General features: G+C 36.3%; 1 protein-coding gene across 1 annotated transcript in view; it reads right to left on the bottom strand.

Moving 5' to 3' along the window:
* LOC148661720 (attractin-like protein 1) overlaps nucleotides 1-25,074 on the bottom strand; it is a 429,208-nt gene that overhangs the window by 66,086 nt on the left and 338,048 nt on the right. The window contains exon 27 of the mRNA XM_088635864.1: nucleotides 11,178-11,285. Within this exon, the coding sequence (XP_088491990.1) occupies nucleotides 11,178-11,285 (108 nt within the window). The remainder of the gene's footprint in view (nucleotides 1-11,177; nucleotides 11,286-25,074) is intronic.

The following is a 25,074-nucleotide window of genomic DNA, read 5'->3' as shown; positions in this document are numbered from 1 at the left end:
AGGGCCAAACATACAGTATTATAAATTGCTCAGTTCATGGAACACTGTGAGGTCTCTATGGCAAAACAGAACAGCAAGATCAGGTCTCTGCAGTATATATACTGTACCATGAATATAGGAGTTTAATTCAATTCAATAAATTCATAATACCTCTCCACATACTGTACATAAGGTAACAATATTATCATTGAAAACAATGAGGCAAAGAGAAATATGTCTAATTACATATTGTATCAATCAAAAATGATCATACTGTTAGTATGTCCCTTTACTTTTATCCTAATTCTGAATATACCCACCCATCCATTTTCTAAACACTTCATCCACTGCAGGGTAGCTTGCCAGAGCCTATCCCAGAAAGCAACAGGCATAAGGCAGGATACATCCTGGACAGGACAAAGTCCATTGCATTACAGACACACGCGCACTCATTTACGCCAGGGCCAATTTTCCCAGAAGCCAGTTAACCTACCAGTATGTCTTTTGGTTGTGGGGAGGAAACCCGGAGCATCTGAAGGAAACCCGCCCGTGCAAACACGAGAAGAACATACAGTACAAACTGGAGTTAGAAAAAAATACACATACAGTGCTGTACAACTAGTTAAGAATAACTATTACTTTTTAACTAGCAGGTAAAAAATGAATGAGCTGAATTCATTTGTACTTTTCTGCATAATTCTTCTCCTTTGCCTTTTTGACAGGTTGGAACAGCGGTCTGTCCACTCTCAGCCTTCTCCAAGTGCAAACAGCACCGCTGATTGCATTGCCAACAACAGCACCGCAAGGTCATTCTGTGGAACTTTAAATCATTTCAGAATAATTGAGCTCTGCGTCTCTCTCTAGAAACAATAGTTACTGTTATTTGCTCCAGCTGGGTTCAATATTCAAGCCAAATTAAAGAGCTTTAGCGGCAGAACCACCAGAGACCAGGAACTGACAATAAGCTCTTTGAGACCTCATCAGTCTCTCACTGACAGCTGGATGACACAGATAGGCACAAGGTCTTGGGAAAAAGCACGTGGACAGACTTTTTATCAGCTCTGAAAGTGCTACAATATGCATGAACAAATTCCCTTCAGAAAGCACCACTGACTACATTGAAATGCATTTTACAGTTAATACTTTGGAAGTCCACAGTCAAGGTTTTGCTTTTAGTTTTTTTTTTCTTCTTTGAGGGCATGATTGCAGGGCTGCCTCTCTGACAAGACCTGTCTGGCTCTCGCGCCACAATATGCTACTCTGTCTCCAGGCTGCATGATGGAAACTTACTGAGGAAATAGTGATGACAACACTGGGGCTTACAGCTATCATCTGCAAAGACAAATGCCTTGGGACTTTCAATGTCAACAAAGCCAATGGAATCTAAGTTTTACATCTTCGTGTTGACACCTTCATCAGCAAAGAACACACCATGCTGTGCATGTCTGTCAATAACATTACACATTTGTATGTATCACCAAAGCACATCTGTTTTAGTTCTAATCTTTTTCTTGCTTCAGTCAAAACCAGGGTCCACTGGTATTTTACAGCAAGGTCTAAACCTCCTTCTGCCATCTACTATATGCTATGCATTTTATTATTAGAACAGGAGTGTTTTATTCCTGACCAATGAGTTTCTTTGAAAGTTTCAATGATTAAAGAGAATCTATACTTTTTAGTATAACCCTCCATTTGGTTGTGTTATTAAATTCTTCTTTTCCTAAAATAGTAAAGTAAAATTCAAACTGTTAGAGTAAGTCTGCTTCTAGTCTACAGTATATTAATGCAATGGGTAAGTAAACACCTAACATACTACTTAATTTTGCTGATGTTTTCATAAACAAAACTGGTACTGCTACACTTAATCCTAGAGCATAACCAGAAAAGATTATTTAAATCTAAACAAGAAAAAAAAACAATTCCTTTTAGAGTACTGCTGTCTTGATGTCAGAAATATAGAGTAGGAGAGGTTCTTGTTTTTATATGAGAACGACATGCCAATACTACTTCATTATTACGTATTAATGGAAGCGCATTTTTATTTGCAATGGTGACTATTGGATATTGGACACAATTCCGCTGTTTAGAGGAAATATTATCTTATTGCATTTTAATTTGGAATTGACATTTATTAATAGGTGGATTTATGGCTATTACTCCTGTATTGGACTGGGTGAAAAAGGAGCTGCACACATTCCTCCAGCATGCCCTCCTACTATATCAGATCTGTTTTTATCTTTTGACGTGCAACTCCACAGTGCCTTACAGGTGAGGTAGGGCTGACTGGAGGAGCAGCACATCTCTGGGCTGAAGCCCCCACAAGTTAGTAGATGACTTTGTGTGGCTACTTGGGGAATGACTTAGGCGTGAACCAGTGTTGTCTGGACTACAAGGCACAAAAAAGAATGAAGTAATTAAAAACTTAAATGTAAATGCTAGGATTGTTAGGAACAAAATGCTAGATGTCCTCAAAGGGAATGATAAAGTCAACCTTGAAGATGGACGTCTTCAGAATCAGCAGAGAAGCATGAAGCACAAGTGGAAAGTGCAGGGAGGGGCATTTTTAAACCAAAAACATGAGGTATATCTTTACACACCATGTTGTGGGAGTTGGGAACAAACTACTCAGTCATGTTACAAGAAATGGCTTGATGAGACTCAGATCTTTAAATCAATTATCGGTTTGCACATAAAAGAGCTTGATGTGACAATTGGTCTCTTCTCACTGCTAACTTTTCTTGTTTTTACACTACACTGGCCACTCAACAGCACCTAAGTACTTTTAAATACTTACAAAAGTACTTAGAAACTGCTGAAAAACAATTTAGAACAATCAAGAAAAAAAACCATCAGACCAAACAGTGCAATGACAATTAAATGATCTAATTAAAATAACTGCAATTTCCAAGTTATAACATTTCAGCAGATCTTTTGTTTTTAAAGTACTTTTTTCTGTTTATAAAAGTAAATATTATGTATGTTTCCTTGTATTTTATGTATTATATAATGATTTTAAGAGACTTAGACATAACTGGAATACGACAAATATAACTGAATCATTCCAGATACTTTGAAATCAGCTATTTAAAAACTACTCTCAGGGCAATGTCTAAAATTCTTACATAAGACTCTTCCTTTAATAAACCCGATATTGTGAAAGTATACTGACAGAGGCTGAACTAATCTCCAAAACTACTGGAACAGAACTACCCATCAAAAGGTAAGGTTAGTAGTCAATACTCTTCTTTGTGTAGTGTCTGCTACACAGTGTAATAATTCTGCCTTAAGCGTTGTCAGTAATTATCACTGTTTATCGGATTTTGTCATTCAATATATAAAGGTTGTTTCCTTTTCTTAAACTTGTATATCATTGTGAGTAATAACAATTAATGCAGCCCATGTATAGGAAAACAAAAGCTCTTCTTGGGTTCTTTCTCCATGTGACAAATTTGCTATGAAAACAAAATCTTTGAAAAAAATAAAGCGCACCTAAAACATGGAATTTAGTAGTTCTGTCAGTTAGGTTCCAGATTATGGTCCTGTTTCTTAAAAAAATAGTATAAACTTTTGGTATCAGCTTACCCAGACATGAATAAGGCTTATGAGGAATGTAATACAGTTTAACAGGTAAGACAAAATACCTAAACCATCACAAGATGAAGTAGAATTTATTGACTCCTATCTTTTAATATTGTTTGGTCTAACCACTACACTGAACATGGCTTTTTCATTCACTAACTACACCTTTTTAAATTACTTTATGAAGCACTTAACATCCAAAAGCATTCCAGTCTCAGTTACAAGGTACTACTGTTCACAGTTAAGCTCTACATTAATCAATAAATAAATGTTTTATACAACTTGTATATCTGAACATCTGTTCTGTTGATACCCAAGGCCAAAGACACAGCACAGTACAAAGTACAATAACAGCTGCAGAACTGCATGAGGTTTCAAGTAAAAACAAATTCAACATTCATGCCTTAAACAAAAAAATGTCAAACATGTAAAATGGTCTTAACTTGACTCCAGTACAGCAAACGTGCCCTAGTTGAAAAGCAATACAGTGCTGTTGAAGTTATACTTAATTTAAACCTGTAACTGCTTGCAAGCTAATAATGTATTTTATTCCTTTATATCTTTACAAGGAGCATGGGTCAATGCTAGGGTTTCAGTTTGTAGACTAAAAACAGATCTTAAGAGAAGCTTTTAAAATATAAAAACAAAGTTAATTTAATTTAAACAGCATATCAATCGATTTTTGTGCAGATGAAGGTACTGTATGAAATGACTATCTCAAACACACTACACACAGTTCAGCAGAAGCGTCCAAATTAAATAATTCGACCAAAACTCCTGCTCACTGTCCAAATCATGCATGAATTTCCGTGATGACTCTATTCACCCAAATATTAAAACATTCCTCTGCCATTTATTATGCAATTATGCTAAATTGGTTTTGTAAAGCAACAACAGATGTTGCTTAATTAACCTTTATGAGAAGAAATAGTTTTTTTCACCTTCAGGTGTTTTTATCTTTTTTATATATTTGCATTAAAAAAATATCCACTTGATCATCCCGGTAAGTAACATTCCGCACATATGAAAATTGTCATCTTACTCATTTTATCTTAAGGACGTCTTTCAGGAAATACTTGAAGAGCTTCGCTGGAAAAATTCAGTTATGATTTGCTGAGAATTAGTGTGTGGTATATAAATCATCAAAGTACAGATGTGTTTTTATATTAGGGAATACATCTTCACATTAGGACTTGGTTACTCCTGTTTAATATACTCTGTAATACGACATAATATGGAAGTAGGATGATTAAAATTGATATGATTTGATAAAATGGTCATGTAATGTGCCCAAAAGTGCACCATGAGATACTGTATATAAGTATTATTATCTAATTAATTCTAAGACCAATCTCTTTTTCCTGTCCTACTGTGCTTCTGGACTGGTTTGATGGGACAGTAGTCATGTGGTGCTCTACAAGTCCCACTCGAAAGGTGGAAATACTGGAGTTGTACTAAAAGCATGAACATGAAACTCTGATCGCAAAAAAAAGGTACAGATACACATACAGTACAGTCATCTGTCCTGTTCACAAAACTGTACCATGAAATCTAGAGGAATGGACTATGATACACACACCTGCAGCCATGGGTATGTTTCCATTTACAAAAAAAGCTGTAGCACTTTTATCACCAACATGTGTATAATATTATGATTGAGGGTTGAATGGTTCCTGAATGTTCTTTGAGTAAGAGCCATGCAGTAAGGTCACAGCAAAATCTCTTCTCTGGGATAAGTCACCACTGAGAAATAACCACTACTTGGGATTGAGGGCATTACAACAATTATTTTGATTTAACTTTCAACAACTCTGTGAAAATTGTTATAAAATGGACTGAAATCGTTAAAAAACAGTCAAACACAGCAGATGTCTGAGAAATCCATTCTGTTGTCACAATTCTGTCTTCTATAGCACATGCTGCAGACATCTAAGCGTTAAAAAGAATATTTACTAAATCTGGCTGAACTCTAAAATTATAATTAGAGTTCAGATTTTACTGCAAAGCGTGCCCCTTAAAATGAATGACCTTGAAATGTATGACTTTGATCTGTAGTGGATAAATAAGAAATAAGTGCACCAGTAATTACACACAGTTTTTAAAGCCAGAAAAATACTAACTTTGCACGTAGATTATAACAGTTCACATGGTAGGCATTGCACCAAATATACAGAGCTGGTTAGTGAACTCTGTGCATCTACTCCATCCTCTCAAGGATAATGTGGAAATACTAGAAAATGAATGAACTTTTGGAATTAATCTTATGATTAAAACAGGCCGTTGCATAAACATTAGAACCAATGTTAGATTTTAAAAATATGCAGCCTCCCCGAAGGCTTTGGTACCATAATGACAAGAATAAAAAAAAAAGTTCAAATCAGATGCTGCTTTTTGTAATGTTGTTTTCAGTTGTTGTGAGGAAAATAAGGCTTTTGATTTTACAAATATACAGATGCAGCCATTCAAAATGGGTGGGGTATTTCGCGGCATACCCCGGTGGGCGTGTCGCAGTATCACGCAGTATCACGGGGTTAATCGTGTCATTTGACGTCATGCCGGAAAGTATCCGGCATCACCTTGTAAAACCGCCAGGGGGAGCTTAACCTCTCATGTACAGCATTTGAGCTTTTAAATTTGAACTGTGTATTACAGCATGTTAATCATCAGTCATTAAAATGTTGGTATATTTTATGAAAGCAAGATTGCTCAGTTGGACAAAAGTACACAACCTACCTTTATCAGAAATATTTATGCATCAAAGCCTTTACCGAAGATATTACTAATAGTATTAATAATGAATGACTTTGGACAAGCTGTTTACTCACAAGTATAATTTCTTTAGCACATTTGGGGGCGTTCACCCTGTGGTCCATGTGGGTCCTAATGCCCCAGTATAGTGACGGGGACACTATACTGTAAACAGGCGCCGTCCTTCGGATGAGACGTAAAACCGAGGTCCTGACTCTCTGTGGTCATTAAAAATCCCAGGGCGCTTCTCGAAAAGAGTAGGGGTGTAACCCCGGTGTCCTGGCCAAATTTCCAATTGGCCCTTACTAATCATGGCCTCCTAATAATCCCCCTCTATGAATTGGCTACATTACTCTGCTCTCCTCCCCACTGATAGCTGATGTGTGGTGAGCGTTCTGGCGCACTATGGCTGCCGTCGCATCATCCAGGTGGATGCTGCACATTGGTGGTGGTGGAGGGGAGTCCCCATTACCTGTAAAGCGCTTTGAGTGGAGTGTCCAGAAAAGCGCTATATAAGTGTAAGCAATTATTATTATTAAATTATTATTATTTGTACAAGCACTTGGAATCTGTCCAAGCCCTACTTTGTCAGGCATTTTCTTTTACTTCAACGGACATAAAAACTCCCTTGCATTTCATAATTTCTAACTATTACTAACTAAAAATTATTTAAATTGCGAAACTTATCATTCAACTAGAGCTCAAAATATCACAAGGATCCTCAAGAGCACAACAAAGACTGTATTAAAAGATACTTGTATCAGATACATGAGAATCCAGGCTTTTTTATCAACGCTTTCTTTTCCGTATACCAGATATTATGGAACCACTTCAGAAGGGTGTCAGCCAGTCAGATTCCAGGAATTGGTACTTTAAAGAAAAAATACACACCGGTATTCCATTTCTCCCTAAATATTTTAAGCATCGAAGTATTTAACTAACATGTGAAATAGCGTGTGAAAAAGTGGTAGTTTTAAGCTTTTCTGCTAATATAATATGGAATCGCGTATCTAAAGAAATTAATAACGATATGATTTTATTCGTGTACTGTGACAGGGCTGTGTAGGGCTGTTTCGTCTCTCACTTCATGCGACTTCCCTTGTAGCCCACTGGTCTACGTGCCTGATTACCAACTCACGGGTTGTGTGTTCAAATCCAGCTGGCACTGTGACTTTTCTTTTAACAAACATTTCTTCAAAAAATAGAATAGCAATATTATGGACAATCAATTGACTTTTATATTTCAAAATATCACAACATGATCGAATCTAAGTCATTTTTGATAACAATGAATAGTCACCTTCTTCCCTTCTGACAACGGTCCCTGCTTCTGCTTCCTGCTTCTATTGTGTGTGTGTGTGTGGGGGGGGATCCCTCCAGATCTCCCTTCAGATTTAAAAGGTTATTAATCATATCTTCGGTGTCGCATCTTACCAGTGCAGCTGATCTTTTGCTGCCTGGGTGGGTCAACTATCACAAAGCTTTAGAGAACCTAACATTTCTATTATCAACAAATTGTAAATTTGTAATAGAGTCAAGAAAGTATGCGTTACAATATAAACATTTATATTGATTTAAATCGTGTTTTGATTTAAATCGCAAACGCGTGTTTAATTATATGTTTTTTTTAATCATAATCAGAGTAATGCAACATCAATTGATACAGTATTTTTGTCTTCTAAGTATCTTAATTAACTTTCAGCATAGCTTTCTCCCCGTTTAGATTTATCTTTCTTGGGATTTTGGGATCAAACGTGGAAGGATTAGATTGTAATCGTTTTTATTTTTCAAATACGTTTTAGAAAAGTGTAATCTATACCTGCCCAGACTGTACGTCTTCCTAAACCCCGCCCTGACCACTTTCACTCCTGTCCTGCTCTTCCCTGCGCACCCCAGCCGGGCGCTCTTCGGCCTCTGCCCGGGACGAATGTATATTTAGATATTTACACCCGGCGCGGCACCGAGGGAGCGTCTGGATTTATAACTTAGTTTTTAAAATTAGTCAAGCAATATGAAGCATCTCCTTTTACTTTTAAGTCCCTTAAATACATTGAGCACAGCTTTCTCACCACTTAGATTACTTTTTGATACCATCCTTACACAAAGCAGAAACTTCTTGTATTTTCCGATGACATACAGTACAAGTGGAAAGATTACAGATTTTAATCGTCTTTAATTTTGTTACGTTATACGTTTTATTAAAAACGCGTTTGCGTTTGTCTGGTATTTACTTTGGTCCCTTTTAACTGTTTTTCCATCTTCTTTATTGCTTTGAGATGCCACTTTTAAAGGTGATATGTAAAATAATGTTTTTTATTATTGTTATAGAGAAACATGATCAGATTTTCCCTGGTTCAGAAAAAAAGATCTAAAGTGCTACACCTAACTTTCTAAATTCGATGTATTTAAAGCAGTGAACTACTGTAGGTGTAACATAACATTCAGAAATACAATCGAGAATAGTTTTGTGGTGTTTGTATAGATGAAACGTTCCTAAAACGTATAACGTAACAAAATTAAAGATGATTAAAATCTGTAATCTTTCCACTTGTACTGTATGTCATCGGAAAATACAAGAAGTTTCTGCTTTGTGTAGGGATGGTATCAAAAAGTAATCTAAGTGGTGAGAAAGCTGTGCTCCTCAAAGCGCTTTACAGGATAAAAACAATAACAACAATAGTGGCTGGGCAAATGATTTTTTTTTATAGAAATACAAAATGAGTTATAATGATGTGTTCCGGCTAAGACATTAACGAGTACAACCCCCCTCTCTGCGGGAGTGCTGGCTGTGACGAATTAAACCGGTTTCACAGGTATTTTCAAAGTAGAAGGGGGCGAGATTTCCAGCTTAATTTTCGTGTTAAATATTTTTTTTTAATTAAAATTCATTCTATACAGCAATCACATATTTGGGTACCGTTTCATAAAACTTTCATGCTTAAAATGTTTAGGGAGAAATGGAAGACTGATAATGGAATGGAATGGAATGAATGATAAGTGTCGCAGTTTAAATAATTTTCGTAGTTAGAAATCATGAAACGCTCTGTTAAAAGCAAGGGAGTTTTTATGTCCGTTGCAGTAAAAGAAAATGCCTGACAAAGTAGGGCTTGGACAGATTTCAAGTGCATTTTTGCAATTTACGTTGCATTGTCCATTGTGCTGCTGTAATACAGTTTAAAATAAGTCTAAACTGTATCAGCTTTATTTATGGGTTGCACTTTAGAAAAAGTCAAAAATTGCACTCAAAATGCAATTTAGAGCTTTCTGGCAAGAGGAGACACCCAAATTAATAATGTAACATGCCACTGTTCGTGCATAAACAAAGTTATACTGCTATTTTCCTTAGATACGCGATTAAAAAAAATAATTTTTTTGAATCCCTGGCGGAACACATTCCATAAGAATCAGCGCTTTTATATATCGCCTTTAAACACATATATTTAAACACGCGTTTACGATTTAAATCAAAACGCGATTCAAATCAATATAAATGTTTATTTTGTAACGCATAGGTGACTATTCATCGTTATTAAAATGACTTAAATTCGATCATGTTGTGATATTTAGAAATATAAATTTGTTTGGTGCGAGTGAGGTTTTATTTAATCTCTGACCAAGGGAAACGTTTCACTTTTTCAAAGAAATGTTTAGTTAAATAAAAAGTCATGGTTCCAGTGGGATTCGATCACAGACCGTGTGACATGGGAGTCAGGAACCTAACCCACAGCGCCACCGGCAAGGTCACATGCAGAGTGCTGAAAAAGCACTACAGAAACATTATCAACAATGTACAGCGTGTACTATTCTTGTGTTGCGGTACATGAATATAATTATATCGTTATTAATTTCTTTAGATACGCGATTCCATATTATATTCCCTTTTAATCAAATTCTAAAAGTATGCTTGTTGACTCCGGTATCTCTTTAGTTAAAGACTTCGATGCTTAAAATGTTTAGGGAGAAATGGAATACTGGTGTGTATTTTTTCTTTAAAGTATGAAGACCAGCCATATACTGTATATTTATGTTCCAAAATCCAAAGTTATGTTTATGGCCTTCACACACGTTACAGTATGCTCCTATTCTTTTTATGCTCAGCTACTAAGATTTCCCTTTAGTGGTAAAATTCCATATGAATATTCAATACTACAACGGGCACAGTAAAGACGTTTACTGTAAATCTTTCTACGACAGACCAACCGCGCGTCATCGTGCGTCACAATGCGCGAAGCCGTAGCCAATTACCTCCAGTCTGTACCGCGCACTTTGAATGGCTGCATCTGTACTCTTCATATTTTCATGCAGTGGTCAGATGTCCTGCAATGTCCGCAGGCTGATTGTGAAGAGTGTGTTTTCTCTATTTCTTACTTGCACAGGACCTTTGCTCATGGTGCAGCTTTGTTAAGAGAGCAAAAAAGCAGCAAGCACTTGTAGTTCTAAAAGAATGGTTTTATAAAATATTCAACAATTAATATGCAAAACAAGAGAAAAACAATACATTCAGATGGGTAATTTAACAGGAGAGATAGGAATATGTCACGCAGTCTGAAGGGTAAAGAGATGAGTAGCTGCTATTTTCTTGTCACACCTGTATTTAAAAGGCTGCTGTCTGTGTCTTTGCTTTAAAGGGCCATAAGGCAAGCTGAGTGCCCCTCTGGTTTAAACTAATGGATTCTCAAGTGACTCTTGCTGCAGCGCTTGTAGTACAATTAAGCTCCACAGCTAACAAACAGCATAACACATGTACCCAGAACTTGTCAGCTGCAGGTAAAACCCTTTGCCTGCTTTGTAGAGCATACAGTATGTAAATGGGGTCTCTTATATAAATATGCAAATAGAGGCAATGCAGTCTTTGGCGTGTCTGTACCCACCTCTAACGGTCCTCGCAGAAGGTCTGATTGTTCACCTCCTACTTCCAGAGCCACATCTACAGAAGCAAAAGGACGGCTGGCCATCTGCTGCCTCTCCCTCATGAGTTGCTGTTCAAGGGGAAGCAAAAAAAAAAGGAAAACTTAATTAATGAGGAAATAGACTAGAATGCCATTGTCACATAAAGCTCTGTCACTCAGCATGATTACTTATTATCATATGCTCTGAAAATCCTCTGTGAAAATCTGAAGTCCCCTGTCTGTATTAAATTTTAGAGCAGAGAGAAACAGTCATGGACAGATGAGTTCTAATTTCTGTGCAGTCTTGAGTCTTATTTAGGACTGGGAAAAGAAGACACTGGACATTTAAGGCACAGCAACTGATTTTGTTCATGGTTTATAGTAGAAAAAAGCCTTTTGCATGGTTTTTGATGTGCATGTTTTAAGCCAATAAAGATTCCAGACAAATATCTTCAATCCTTCTCGTCTCAAGGGTTTCTTTTTTCTCTCTCTCAATATTGTTGTAACTAAATAAGGTTCCCTAAGGTGAAACAGCCTCCATTTTATACTCCAGATCTAAAACATCTACTCTTTGATACACTATGTGCATTTCTGGTCAAAATCTGAAATATTATAAAAAGCAAAGGCTTTTATTGTATTTACTTTATAGCACCAACACGTTAGCTTCCTTCCTTTCACTCTAACAAAAGCTGATGTAATTATTATTGATAAGTTTTATAAGCCCCTGCATAAACAGAAAGGTACTATACAAACATGTACTGATGCTCTGAGCATTGGTGTAAGGACAGAGAGCGCCAATTATTAAAATATTCAAGATTATTTTTTCTTATTGCTATTTTCCACAGAAGCTTCACTGCTTAGTCCTATTTTAGCTGCTGTGTTTTATGACATCCATTCCACCTCCAGGTACTACAAGGACAACATGATATAGATCCACTGTGTATAAGCAGATCATAAAATGGTTAATTAATTTCTAACTCCGGTAAACAACTTCAGCATAGGCAGTGCAATGGCAGTTTACTATTGCGATTTGTCTGCTGCATAAACCAGGCAATTCGCACCCCATAGGATCATCCACTTGACATTAGGCAACTTATCTCTGGTTCTTTAGAAGACTGCTGTCACTTTTACAATCCTCCATCTACAGGTGAGCAACACTGTTTCAAGATGGAGAAATAAAATCTAATTGTTTCCATTAAATGGCAAGTTTCATCACACTTATCCAGGGTTTATAGGGCTTTTGTGGCACGAAAGAAGACAATAGCCTCTCTTTCAGCACAGAGAGGGGTATCTAGCAAACAAATCAAGCAAAACGTTTTTTTTTAAATCAAGTGACAGGCCTTAACTCCAAGGGCTCTAATCAGGACCCTCTCAGAAACACTAGCTAGAAAAGCTGTACAGCTGACATTAGTTATTTAAATTTTATTTTTAACTATTGCAAGCAAAACAGAAGAAAGAGCTGGCAATCTGTCACTTGTATTTTATTTCAGGTCTGTCTAAAGCCAGCTATAAAAGGGATATAAGAGGGTGCTGAAATTAGAAGCATACATTCTTAATAGATGGTGTTGGGTGATCAAGAATATGCCTTGAAATTCCATTCTCTGTTACATTAACACTTTGCCACACATGGCTTCAAATGAGAATAGTGGTGCTAAAGTTGGATAACCCTGAAGCACAAAAAATAGCACATGTATGGTATACAGTACTATGACAGGGTTGTGTCACAGGCTATATGTAGCTAGAGCTACAGTGCTGCTGAAAGCATAAAATGATCAGGTTTAGGGAATGCTTTAATAATCTATTCAAAGTAGATGTCTTAATTGGCAAAATAATTCCACAAGTACTGTATGTCTAAAACAGAAGGTAGGATATAAGAAATACAAAAGATTAGATTTTTTGTATACAACATTAGGAAAGGCCAGCAGTACAAACTCCTCTGGTTTTTCAAGTGCTTGAAAATAGTATGGAGAGAAACTTGAACTTTCTGATTCCAGAAAAAATAAAGACTTCCAGTATTTTTGCACTAAGCTACTGTATATGCCATCCATGAGATCTGTATTCAAGTCGAAATGTCTACATTCCAGTATCTTCTGGTGGATACCAGATGATACATTTGTGGGGGGTTTTAAATTGTGAATTATTCAACTGATGAAACTTAAACCAAGCTTTGCAACAGAATGCAGGTTAAAAGTGAGAGGAGACAATCTTTACTTGTATCTTATTGATCAGATTTTTTAATATAGCCATTTCTCTCTATTTTATCATAACCAAGAAATAAGACAATTAACTGATACAGTAAATGGTGTGTCCAGCAAGGCCAATGCTGGAATGATTTTATAATTGTTTGTTGTGTAGTGTTTGTTGTTCATATTGTATGTTGAAGTCATCTACAATCGCTAAAGCAGTGTTTTTGCTCACCTCAGTACTTGACAGTAGTGTGGACACTCACAATGAAAAGGAGGCAAACGTGTGTAGCCTTTTGTGTTATTTACCTAACCTTACTCAAGACTTGCATATGTAGATTTCTCCTTAAAAGATTTCCATAAAAAGATTTCTCCTTTTGATATTAGGGAGAGTACCTAAAACAGATTGCCTCTCGTCTCCCATATTCTCAAAATTAAACCAAGAGCTGCTGCTTTCTGGTCAGGGAAAAAGTTTCTTCCAAACTTCAGAATCATAAAAGCAGACTATTACAACAGGAATCCCACACTGACTCACATGCCTGCCTGTTATTTATGTTTAAAAGCCCTTGTGAATACAAAACTCAGTTTGCTCTTGTTTCTCCCCACTAAAGAATTAATTTACTGAAGAAGAATTTTTGAGTGTGTGTGTCTGGAATCAATATTAAGCTGGAGATTTGATTATGCTCCATACTGTGCAATGTACTGCCTAAATGTTTTAGCAGGATCTAATCCGGCTAATTTCTCCCCTTAATGTGCTAGCAGCTAATCTTGAAACAGTAAAGTATGTTTCTGACAAATGCATGTTTAAAGCTTTCCAGAGAGCTTTGAAAGACTCCCCCTTAGGTACAGCAGGCTTGTAGCCTGGCTCCTCTCTTTGGCTGAGGAAATCCTCTGAGCCAAACAGGATTACTGCTTTATGAGCCATGCGGGGCTTAATATTGATGGCCAAAGCAAATTGCATGCTGAGTTGAAACGGTGTGAATGCAGACAGGGAGATCATTAATTTTTTTAATAATGAGAGATTAAGATACAAAAATTGGAGAATCTAACTCTCAACATTCAGCCACATGAAAAGACTTGAATGTGTATTCCTTCATTTCTGTTCCCAAAAAATGGGATTTAGGATTGACATATTAAAAGAAATCTAATAGCTTAATTAAAACATCAATGATTTAGAAGAAACATGACATACTGTACAGCACAACATTTCTTATACACTCCAGTATCAACTTTAGAGAGGGGGCATTAATATTTAACTATCAATACATCTATTTTCATGTATCATTTCTACTTAATTGTGCTGTGTTTTCAGATGTTCTTGCTTTAAATAAATCCTGTTGTTAAAACATTCCACATTCTCTGTGCATGACATTTTTGAATCCTTCACTCCTTTAAACCTTTGGCCAGTGTGAAGTTCTAGATCTTAGCAGGGTAATGGCAGACAAAAAAATCTGAACTAGAAAAAACAGAACAGGAGATTCAAAATAAAATAAAAACATTCGCGACATTTTAACACAGTCAATCGTCTCTGCCTGGTTCCACTACAATCACTTCCTTCATTTGCAGCTTTCCAGGGAAATAACAGTACGAGGGTGTAGATTTAACTGAAGGAGAAATGAATGACACATTTAATAAATTGCTGCATATCAGGAGAATAATAATAATAAAAATATCACAATGAAAGCCTTCAAAGGTGTCTACATTAACAATATAAATCTGGATGATGCCACTCTCCACAGTTCCAAAAATGATACTGTAAATGCAATCATTATCCGATGAAAGTCAATGAAAGTATATCCTAGATAATACTATATTAGGTAATCCTAATCAAAAGAAAAAATATGACTTAAGATGCATAAGACAACATTTTTTTTTGTAAAAACCAAAAGTAAATAGATGATTTTGTTCCATCTTGATACATACAGTATAAAAGATCTCCTGCAGCAATTGTAATGTGACAAGTTGTGAGCAGCTGATGAATTGTGTCCAATTGCATTTTTCGCCTTTTTTTAATTAGATTGCATATTTAGTTTACACTGCCAGGGGTAAATCAATATCTTAATATGCTATGCCAAGGCTAGTGTAGATTCCAGTTCAATTTATAATCTTCCTAAATGGACACACTTAGCTTTAATTGTTTTACAAAAGAGAGGATAAAGTTTTTATTATTTCTCTAGGTGGAGCTAATTCAATATGGATGTGGTGTCAACGAAAACTTGTTTTTTAACTCTGCAGGCCACAAGTAACAAATATTCAGAGAAAAGAACAGAAAATCCAAATGTTTTGCACCCATAGCTTTTATGCAAATCCAAGTTCAATATAATACAGAATATATATAATAAAAATCTTTCTGACTATGCATTTCATACAGGCATTTTTTCCAGCTTGTTACTCCTCGGGAAAAAAAAAAACAGTTTAGTAAAAAACACTTGCAGCTGTCAAACTTAAACAAAATGGTTCTGTGGCCTTAATGAACTGAAACAGCTACAGTACTGCCTCTACTAACGAAAGCAAGTGGGGTCCTATTTAAATGCTGAGATGAGTCTCCAGTGGTTTGGATTCAATACTGATGAGGAGTCTAAAAAGGCTAATTTGAAAGGGGGGAAAAGAACATAACGAGCTGTATTTAATGAAGGTAACAAGCAGCAGGGATCGTCCTTTATCAGTGAAACATTTCATAAATGAACATCCCAGGTTATGTCTACGAATATCACCCTGTAGGAATACAGCGGGTAACAAAAACAAAAGTACAATTTAATGTCTGGTGTTCAACTGCGCCCTGCTGCTTGATAACAATCCAAGTATAACGTGTTCTCCAGATTTATAGCAACCCTTTCTTCAGAGTGTGAATATATATTGCATTATACTTCCACACATACAATTTTGTCCTTCATACTGTAGGTCAACTTGTTCAATCACAGCGCTTTGCCTTGAAAATGACAATCTGCATGCAATTCTTTTCACTTATGACGAACAAAAGAATCATTTTAATTGTACTTTAATTAATGCAGCTCATGTTATGATGAGCAATTTCATTTGAATTGGGCATTTACTATCCTATTAAGCTGAACAGTTCAGTTCAGATAAGCCTTGGTTTGCTGTGATAGAATTGTAATTGTTTTTATATTAAGGATTTTAAAATAATTTAATTTTTAACGTAGGGAATAAGAAACACATTGTTAATACCCAAGATGAATTTCAACACAATACATCAAGTATAATACTATAATGTTGGGGAATTGGCCCATGACTAAATTTCTTTTTAGAGTTTTATTAATTTGATAATCCATTTACAATGGCCAACTTGCTACTGAGCAGAAACTTGGGGGTTCCTAAAGGCAAGGTTAATATCACCATAATATACTAGCAGTATGCATTGCCTATTTTCTCTTATTTCTCCATTTTAAATTAATTATCGAAAAGCTGCTTTCTTTATATAAATCGTAAAGAATTGACAAAAATGGCACTTCTATTAGTTGCCTTTTATGCAAGAACAACTACTTTCTACAACTTTATATAAGAACATGAGCAATTTTATTACTAGAAAAGATTTTACATGAAACCATTCATCAGTGGACAACTACAGTAAATGGCAGGACAGCTGAAACTCTCCACAAAAATGTTTAAGCCATTGTGCCTGTTAGACTTGGCTACATTTGGAAGCAAGTAACTGATGAATGGATCTCATTGAGCTATTTCTTGAAGAAACCAATGACATCAGCTTCAAAACCATGGTTAGGCCAGTGAAAGTAACCAAAAAAGCAAGATCGTAGATGACTGGAATGTTATTAAGTCAATGACACTATATCATCCACAACTTTCCACTACAATCCAGTTTCATTGTTAAACAGTGAAGATGCACCAGCCCTTACCAGCAGTTTTTAACAGCAGATATACAAGATATATTGTAAATAGAGTAATAAATCTTAGGAATTGGCTTTCCCACCTACCCTCCCTACCCTCTCACATGCCCTTATACTTCAAGTGAGGCTGATTGCTAATTTTTGCTGGGGAAGGCCCCTTAGACTAACAGGGAAAAGCAAGAGTTTACACTGATAAGTCGCTTCTCAAAAAAGGCCACATGAAAGACAAATCACCAGTAAATGATGAGAGAGATGATCACCTGAACCATGAGCGTCTTGACTAACCAGCCAAAAAGAAAGCTGAAAAATATTCTAAGAAAAGGAGGCATGGCGACTGAATGCAACTGAGTGTTTACTATTGCTCAGGTATTGTACTGGACAGAAAACAATCGAGACTCACGAAAAAAAAAAAAGAACAAAAACCATGATGGCAGCCGTCATAATTAATAAAACCATGCTTAATGTATATCCATTGCTTTAACTAAATCACAACTGCAGTCATTAGAAATGCTCACAACAACCAAAGCTGCACTTTTAAAAAATAGGTGTTACATGTGTAAGTGAATACTTTCTTAAATGACTATTAATTGGGGAAATTGATATTTAAAGGTTGTGTCTTAACATTGTTCCTATATGTGCAAAACATCAAAGTCAGTGTATGTCTTTTTTAAAATGATTAAATTAGTTGTTACAAATGTACTGAAATTTATTTATGTAAATTTGAAGAAGCCACACATTTTGCTTTCCTTTAAAACCATTCTTCATCAACACAAAAACTCCACTAGGCTAGATTTTCAAACATTTTCTTTTAGCAGATGTAATTGTGGACTTTGTATTTTGCTGAAATTGTTGACAAAAACTTAACCCTACTAAATTATTTTTTGATGCAGCTCTGTAGAAAGGAAGCAGGGAGCAAGCATCAAATTACCATTAGAACCAATCTTTCACAGGTACAGGAAAGAGTTGCACATATCTGCTATATCCTGCACCTCAGAAATGAATTTTCAGCTACAAAGAACACTAATGTGGCACAGAGAAAAGCATCCAATCAAGGACCTGTTTGGAAAGAAAGTATCCCCGCTCGTTTTTCAGTACAACACTGTCCTAATACAAACAGGTCATGAAATGTACAAATAAGCATATAAAAAGGAACTGTATAAAGAAGACACTGCTATTCTAGCAATGCCTTCTGGTTGAAACTATTATATTTTCAATTTTCACATATTTCTATCCTCACAAGTGCTAATGATGCCTAATTAACATCAAGCTTTTCAACACCTGATACCTCAGTAACTTTTATCCTGCAACATCAAAAGGTGCAGTCTTTATTAAAATAAACAGCTTTATTTCCCAGTTGATATGGGAAAATCCTATTCAGACCATCTTTTAAATGCATCAACCATTATGTGATTAAGGTGGCTTATACAGGGGAGGGTTAATACCAGCTTTTTGCCACATCAAGACATGATTTGCCAGCAGCCATATCACCCTGCAACTCACAACTCAAAAATCCCAGGGTGTTTCTCGAAAAGAGTAGGGGTGTAACCCCGGCATCCTGGCCAAATTTCCCCATCGGCTGTTATCAATCATGGCCTCCTAACAATCCCCCTCTGTGAATTGGCTTCATTATTCTGCTCTCCTCCCCACTGATAGCTGATGTGTGGTGAGCGTTCTGGCGCACTATGGCTGCCGTCGCATCATCCAGGTGGATGCTGCACATTGGTGGTGGTGGAGGGGAGTCCCCATTACCTGTAAAGCGCTTTGAGCGGAGTGTCCAGAAAAAGCGCTATATAAGTGTAAGCAATTATTATTATTATTATCAAGGTGTTCAGTATCAAAGTGACAATGGAAATCAAAAGATGCTGACACTCTAAGATTCAGGATGCCTGCTGGGAGAGGGAAAGCGGACCGATTTAGAGTTCATCAATTACATCAGATCAAATTAGCTCCTATCATTGGCCTGGCTCAACAGCTTTCATCTATCCTCATTTATGCAGGGAAGGACGGCCAAGCTAGTACAATGGCAAGCCAGAAAAGGCTAGAAGTAGCTCCATGCATTTATTTGAAATAGAAAATGGAATTTTCACAATTTATTAATAGCTCAAAACCATTACATGCTATTGTTCATCTAGACTATAAACCCCAATATAATGTGCACGTCTTCAGTTGTGTTGTGGATTTCAGGTTTTGCCACCCAAAGCATTCTCTGCAGCTGAGCCTTTTTGTTCATTGACCAACCAAGCCTACATTACATTTAAGATAAACTGTCTGTGCAAACACAGGGTGCACGATTTAAAGGAAATTGCTTATATACTAAGCATGTATTTTCAACAAAGATTTAATAATAATGAATTAAGTGTAACACTTCAAACAAAGCAGCAGGTTTTGAGAAAAAAAAACTTTGATGAAACAGCATTATCCTTAAAACTTCTTTTACAGAAAGCACTGCAGCTCAATCAAATCTGGTAATTACAGTGATCACAAAGCACAATTAGTTTTAAATATGCTAGCATGTCAACACCATACCAATTATCTAGCAGACTATATGACCCTGTTAATTATTCTGTTTTATAAGCTTGGAGTGACCTTTCAGGTAAAGCCAATTACTGTAGTTCTTGGAGTAAGAATGTGGCTCACTTGCTGCCACTTAACTTGTCTGACTGAATACTGCATCAGTGTGACTTTAAGCCCATTAAGATCACGTTTTAGAGAGGTGTCTATGCAAATCTGAGGTGGTAATAGGTAACGTAACTGATAGTAGACAGATTAAATGGGCATTGGGTGGACAAGTTGTTCTAGACACTGATGAAACCTGCCATAACATTTGGATTAAATGCTGCCCAAATTTCTGGATCATCAACTGTTAATGCATCCTCCAATTCTTTTTTACTTCTTCAGAATGAATGGTGAAATATCAATCAGAGGGCAAAAGTGGAAACTATGGAAAAATACATTTAAAACTGAGAAACGGTGGCACTTTCTTTACATAATAGGTTGCAGGAATCTGGAGTAAGCTACAGTATGCAGCAATGCTGTTAAAGCCGATACCCTGGCTTCTTTCAAACAACAGCTGGATCAGATTCTTCGATCATTTAGCCACTGACAACCAAATGGTCTTCTCTCATTTACAGTACACCCGTTATGTTCTTTTATATTGCAAAGATAGCAGAGGGGGTGAATGTCTGATGAAGGGTTAAACAGTTAAGCCTCATAAAGCTGAAAACCTAAAGCCAACTGGCCAGCTGGTAGAATTCTGGTAGCACCCTGCTAGTTGTGATTATTACAGTTACAGTCAGCTAAGAAACAAATAAGAACACATGCTCCCAAGAATGAAAGATATAACCTGCATTGCGATGAGAAGCCTTAACTGTTTTCCCTGGACATTTTATTTAAGGTCCTGTTTCAATTCACACAAGGACAAACATATAACTTGTATCAAAGTTATTGCACCAACCAATATAGTATGCAATTAAAATACTGTAAATGCTGCAAATCATCTGGTTTAATTTGAATAATTTATACACAAAAATTGTTCGTATTGTTATATCCTACAGACCATTACTACTTTATGACATGCAGTGCCTTGCAAGCATGACACTTTCAAAATTCACTTTATATTTGCAATACACACAATATACAACAAACTGATAAATATAAAAAGCTGATTGTTTGAATATGAATTAGATTTTTAAACAAAATCAGACGTTTTTCAATACAATACAATACTTGCAACATTGTTCATTTTTTAAGTGAAGATTTTTAATTAAAACTTAAATTCTTGAACTGAGAGCTGAAGTGTAAAAAAACTGGTGAAACATGTCAGCAAAAACTGTAACGAAAAATCAAAAAGTAAAATCATTGGAAGGAAGTGTGTACTTCTGCTGGGTGCTGAAAGTGTTCCAACAGCTTTTGGTATAGCAACATCAGTTCAGGTGCAAAATAATAGTTTGAAAGGTCACAAAAATAGTGGTCTCTGGCTGCATGCAATGTTTTTTTAACTTGATAAAATTAGCCTTATGCAAATACAATATGGATCTACTGTATATTTTCCCTCCGAGTAAGAGTAAGAGAGGCACAGAAAAGGAGAAGTTTGAGTTTGGTAAAATCCATTATAAAGAAGAGGAATGTTGCATCTTATCACCTAGACACAATCTAGTTCAGGCCACGCTTCCAAAACTGAGAAGCTGGGCAACCAGAAAACTATTCCACTGGTTACTCCACTGAAGAGCCAGCAGCGACTTTGAAAGGTTGCAACATTCTATGTTTTAAATGGGAATCATACATTGACAATATACCAGTCCTTACACAAAGCTGGCCTTTATGGATGAGTGGCAAGAAAGAAGCATTAACTGAAAAGCTAATCGTAAATCTATGATGACATATCACAGATACGTTGCAGAAGGCTTTATAGTCAGACAAGACAAAAATTGAACATTTCGGTCTAAATGCAAACCTTTACTTCTCATACAATCAAAACAAAGCATATCACCTTGTCAGCACCATCCCTTCTGTCAGTCATGACAGTGGCAGTGTTATGTTATAAGGAAGCTTCTCACCAGCTGGGACTGGAAAGCTTGTCGTGACTAAAGAAAAAGTGATAAGTACTAGAGGAAACCAGCTTGAGCCACATAATCAAAACTTTTCTAAACAATTCAGACTTCAGCAGGCCAAAGCCAAAATGATGTTGCCTGACAAGAAGAGAGTGAATGATCCTGAGTGGTCCTGTCTCAAGCCCGAATTCACAGACTTGAATCCAACAATGTTTATAGTGAATTGTTCCAAACTGGTCAGAACTGGAACAACTGTACCAAAAAGGAAAGAATTCTTCCAACTCTGAAGATCCAGTAGAGACAAATCCAAAAATATGGTCAGCAGTAATACTGACACTTCTACCACGTACTGGCCTTGGGGGCTGAATACTTACTGTATGTAATCAGTACATTTCACTACATGTATCTTCTTAGCAGATTGTACTGACATTCAACTAAAACAAAAAAAAATCCTTAAATTATAACAGTGTTCAGTTAAAACAATCATGATAAAAATGATAGATTTTCAATACAGTCCATGTACTGTACTTCTATCAAAATGTGATATCATTGCCAGAGGATGAATACTTTTGCATGGCACTGTATATACTATAGGACATTAATCAGTATATTAATGTGGTACATAATCATATGTTTAAAAGATACAAGAAAGAAAGAAGCTGTCTTGTCCGTGACACTCTGTTGAACTATAGCAAAAATCCCATTTTTTAGAACACTGTTCATGACATACAAAAACGCAAATTAGTGAGCTCAACAAACATACAGTATTATTTACATGCAAGTCATGTAGCACACAAAACAGCCAATGCCAGAGTAGCAGTAAATGTGACTCCAGTACAGTAACTCTCTAATGACTATCAAACAATGTTTGCAGGTCTCTGCAGTTTATTAAATGAAATGCATTACTGCAGCTCTACAACAAAGTGGAAGCTAGTGTAGAACAGCAGCCTAACAAGGCAAGTGGCATCCTTTGCCTGTGGCGGTGTATGTGAAGGGTTTATTTAGGGTTCGTGACTCCTTGTGGCAACTCGGTGCACCACTGTTGAAAACACACAATTTATTCCCCAGACCCTGCTTGCACTCAGCTTCACCTACATTCACTTCATCCACTTCCATCATTTACACAGTCTGAGCCTCTCACTGTTATAGAATGGAGAAGTGAGTGCCTGTGATTCCACGTTATTTGCAGTGGAAAATGAATGGAAACTACTTACTAAAGTTACCAACTTAGAAAAGCCACCTAAAATATTTCAATCTAATTATTCTAATGTAAAGAACAGGTTTAAATGTTTTTCAAAAACCAAGTGTTTGAATATTTAATTATTCAAACATTAATTAAAAACTTAGGTTGGTGCACATTCTTACTAGCATTGTCATAAAGGTATTCTCATATTCAGTGCCCTCCATTCACTTTAAACTATAATATGTTATGCTGTGTAATACTGTTCTACGAAATAGCACAATTCCTAAGTATTTTATTTTTTAATAAAGTCAATTAAGTATCACCCCCTTGGGTCCATTAAACAAATAGATTGAGCTAAGCTCTTCATTTTGATGCTAAAAAGCTGAGGTTTATTATTTGATGTTAAAGAAAAGCAATAAGAATAGGTAAGAAAAACTAAATCAGAACCATAGCATGGAAATTGGGAAACACTGGGGAAGAAACATCCACAATTAACAATCTGTAATATAATGATGAAGGAGATAACCACAGGTATGATAAAATTACAAATCATGCAAGATTGGGTCAGTCAAAGAGAATCTGCAGTTGATGATTTATAACAGCTTACAACTGTTAATGAAATCACCAACAACCTCCCAGCTGTAGGAGCAAAGGTATCAACATCCATTATTTGTAGAAGACATTAACAGGCTAAACCACAAAATGTAAAACTCTCATAAGCACTAAATACAGAAAAGCCATATTTGATTTTGCTCATAAGTACATAAGATCATAAGATGAGCCTGGAGAGTTCGAGAACAAAGTTTTATGGACAGAAGATCCATCCTTCCATTTTCTAACAGCTGTCTCCAAATCAGGGTTGCAGGGGAGCCAAAGCCTACAGTACACCAGTCCATCACAGGACGCACACTCACACCTCGGGCCAGTTTTCCCAGAAGCCAATTCACCTACAGGCACCTGTATGTTTTTGGACTGTGGGAGGAAACTAGAGCAACAGGAGAAAACTCACACAAACACGTGACAACACACAAACCCCATGCAGACAGAACCCCAGATCCAGAATTAACCCAGGGCCCCAATGCTGCATGGCAGCATCGGTAATCCCTGCACCACCATGCCATCCTGAGCAGAAGATACAAAGATAAATCTTTAGAACAGGAAAGCTTATAGTGTGGAGAGAAAAAAAACAACTGCAGATGCTCCAAAGAACACTTTTTCACCGGTGAAGCAAGGTGGAGGTAATATCTAATAGGGCCTGGGCATTTATTAATATCTATGGAACTGGCACAGTTGTCTTTATTGATTATATACTGTAACTAAAACAGGTTGTTTCATTTTGAACAAATCACCTACTGTACACTGCCTGAATGTCACACAACTGAGTAAGCCTCTACCACCAAACTGTATTTTTCTTGTTCACTTGTAGCTCCCCACAATGAGGCAGCTCCAGGTTTATTGCATGATTATCTGAATTGATCATAATTTTAGAAATCTAAGTCTAATATTGATAAGCCACATAGTGCAAAAATTGTTTTTTTTGTGTGTCAATTTTAGGAGAAAACCAATCACCTTTCTCGGGCAGAACAATTTCTTACATTTTACATAAAAATATTTTTGCATGGTATATCAGGGCAGATGTACCATATTCTAAAACTTGTTATGGCAGGAAAATAGTGCCTCCTAATGTATAATCATAACTTTTAAAATATTAATCTTAAGGGAAACATTTAAATATGATAATTTTTATATAGTCTTTAGTTGGCTCTCCTGTAGCCTTTGAGAAGTCAGATACTGTATTCAAGATTTCGGAAGCCCACCAACAAATTATTAGAAATTATTAAATAGTAGCAGTGAACTGCTGTGCTCAATGAAGCCATTATGCATAATCTTGATGGGCTGAGGCCCCATATCTAAAAATTATGAATATTACATCATTGGGCACTGGATATTTTTTGGAATTGCAGTTGATACAGCAGTCTTCACAATGAAACAGATTTGTTGTTTTAAAAGTGAGTGGATTCCTACTGTCTTGCCTTAGTACTGGCTTCAGTGAAAAAGAAGTCTGTCTTCCACCTCGGCCTAGTTTAACAAGTATAAATA

The sequence above is a fragment of the Lepisosteus platostomus genome, chromosome 6 (assembly GCF_059453375.1).
Source record: "Lepisosteus platostomus isolate fLepPlt1 chromosome 6, fLepPlt1.hap1, whole genome shotgun sequence".
In the NCBI taxonomy this organism is placed as follows: Eukaryota; Metazoa; Chordata; class Actinopteri; order Semionotiformes; family Lepisosteidae; genus Lepisosteus; species Lepisosteus platostomus.
This window is presented reverse-complemented; position numbering and strand designations above follow the sequence as displayed.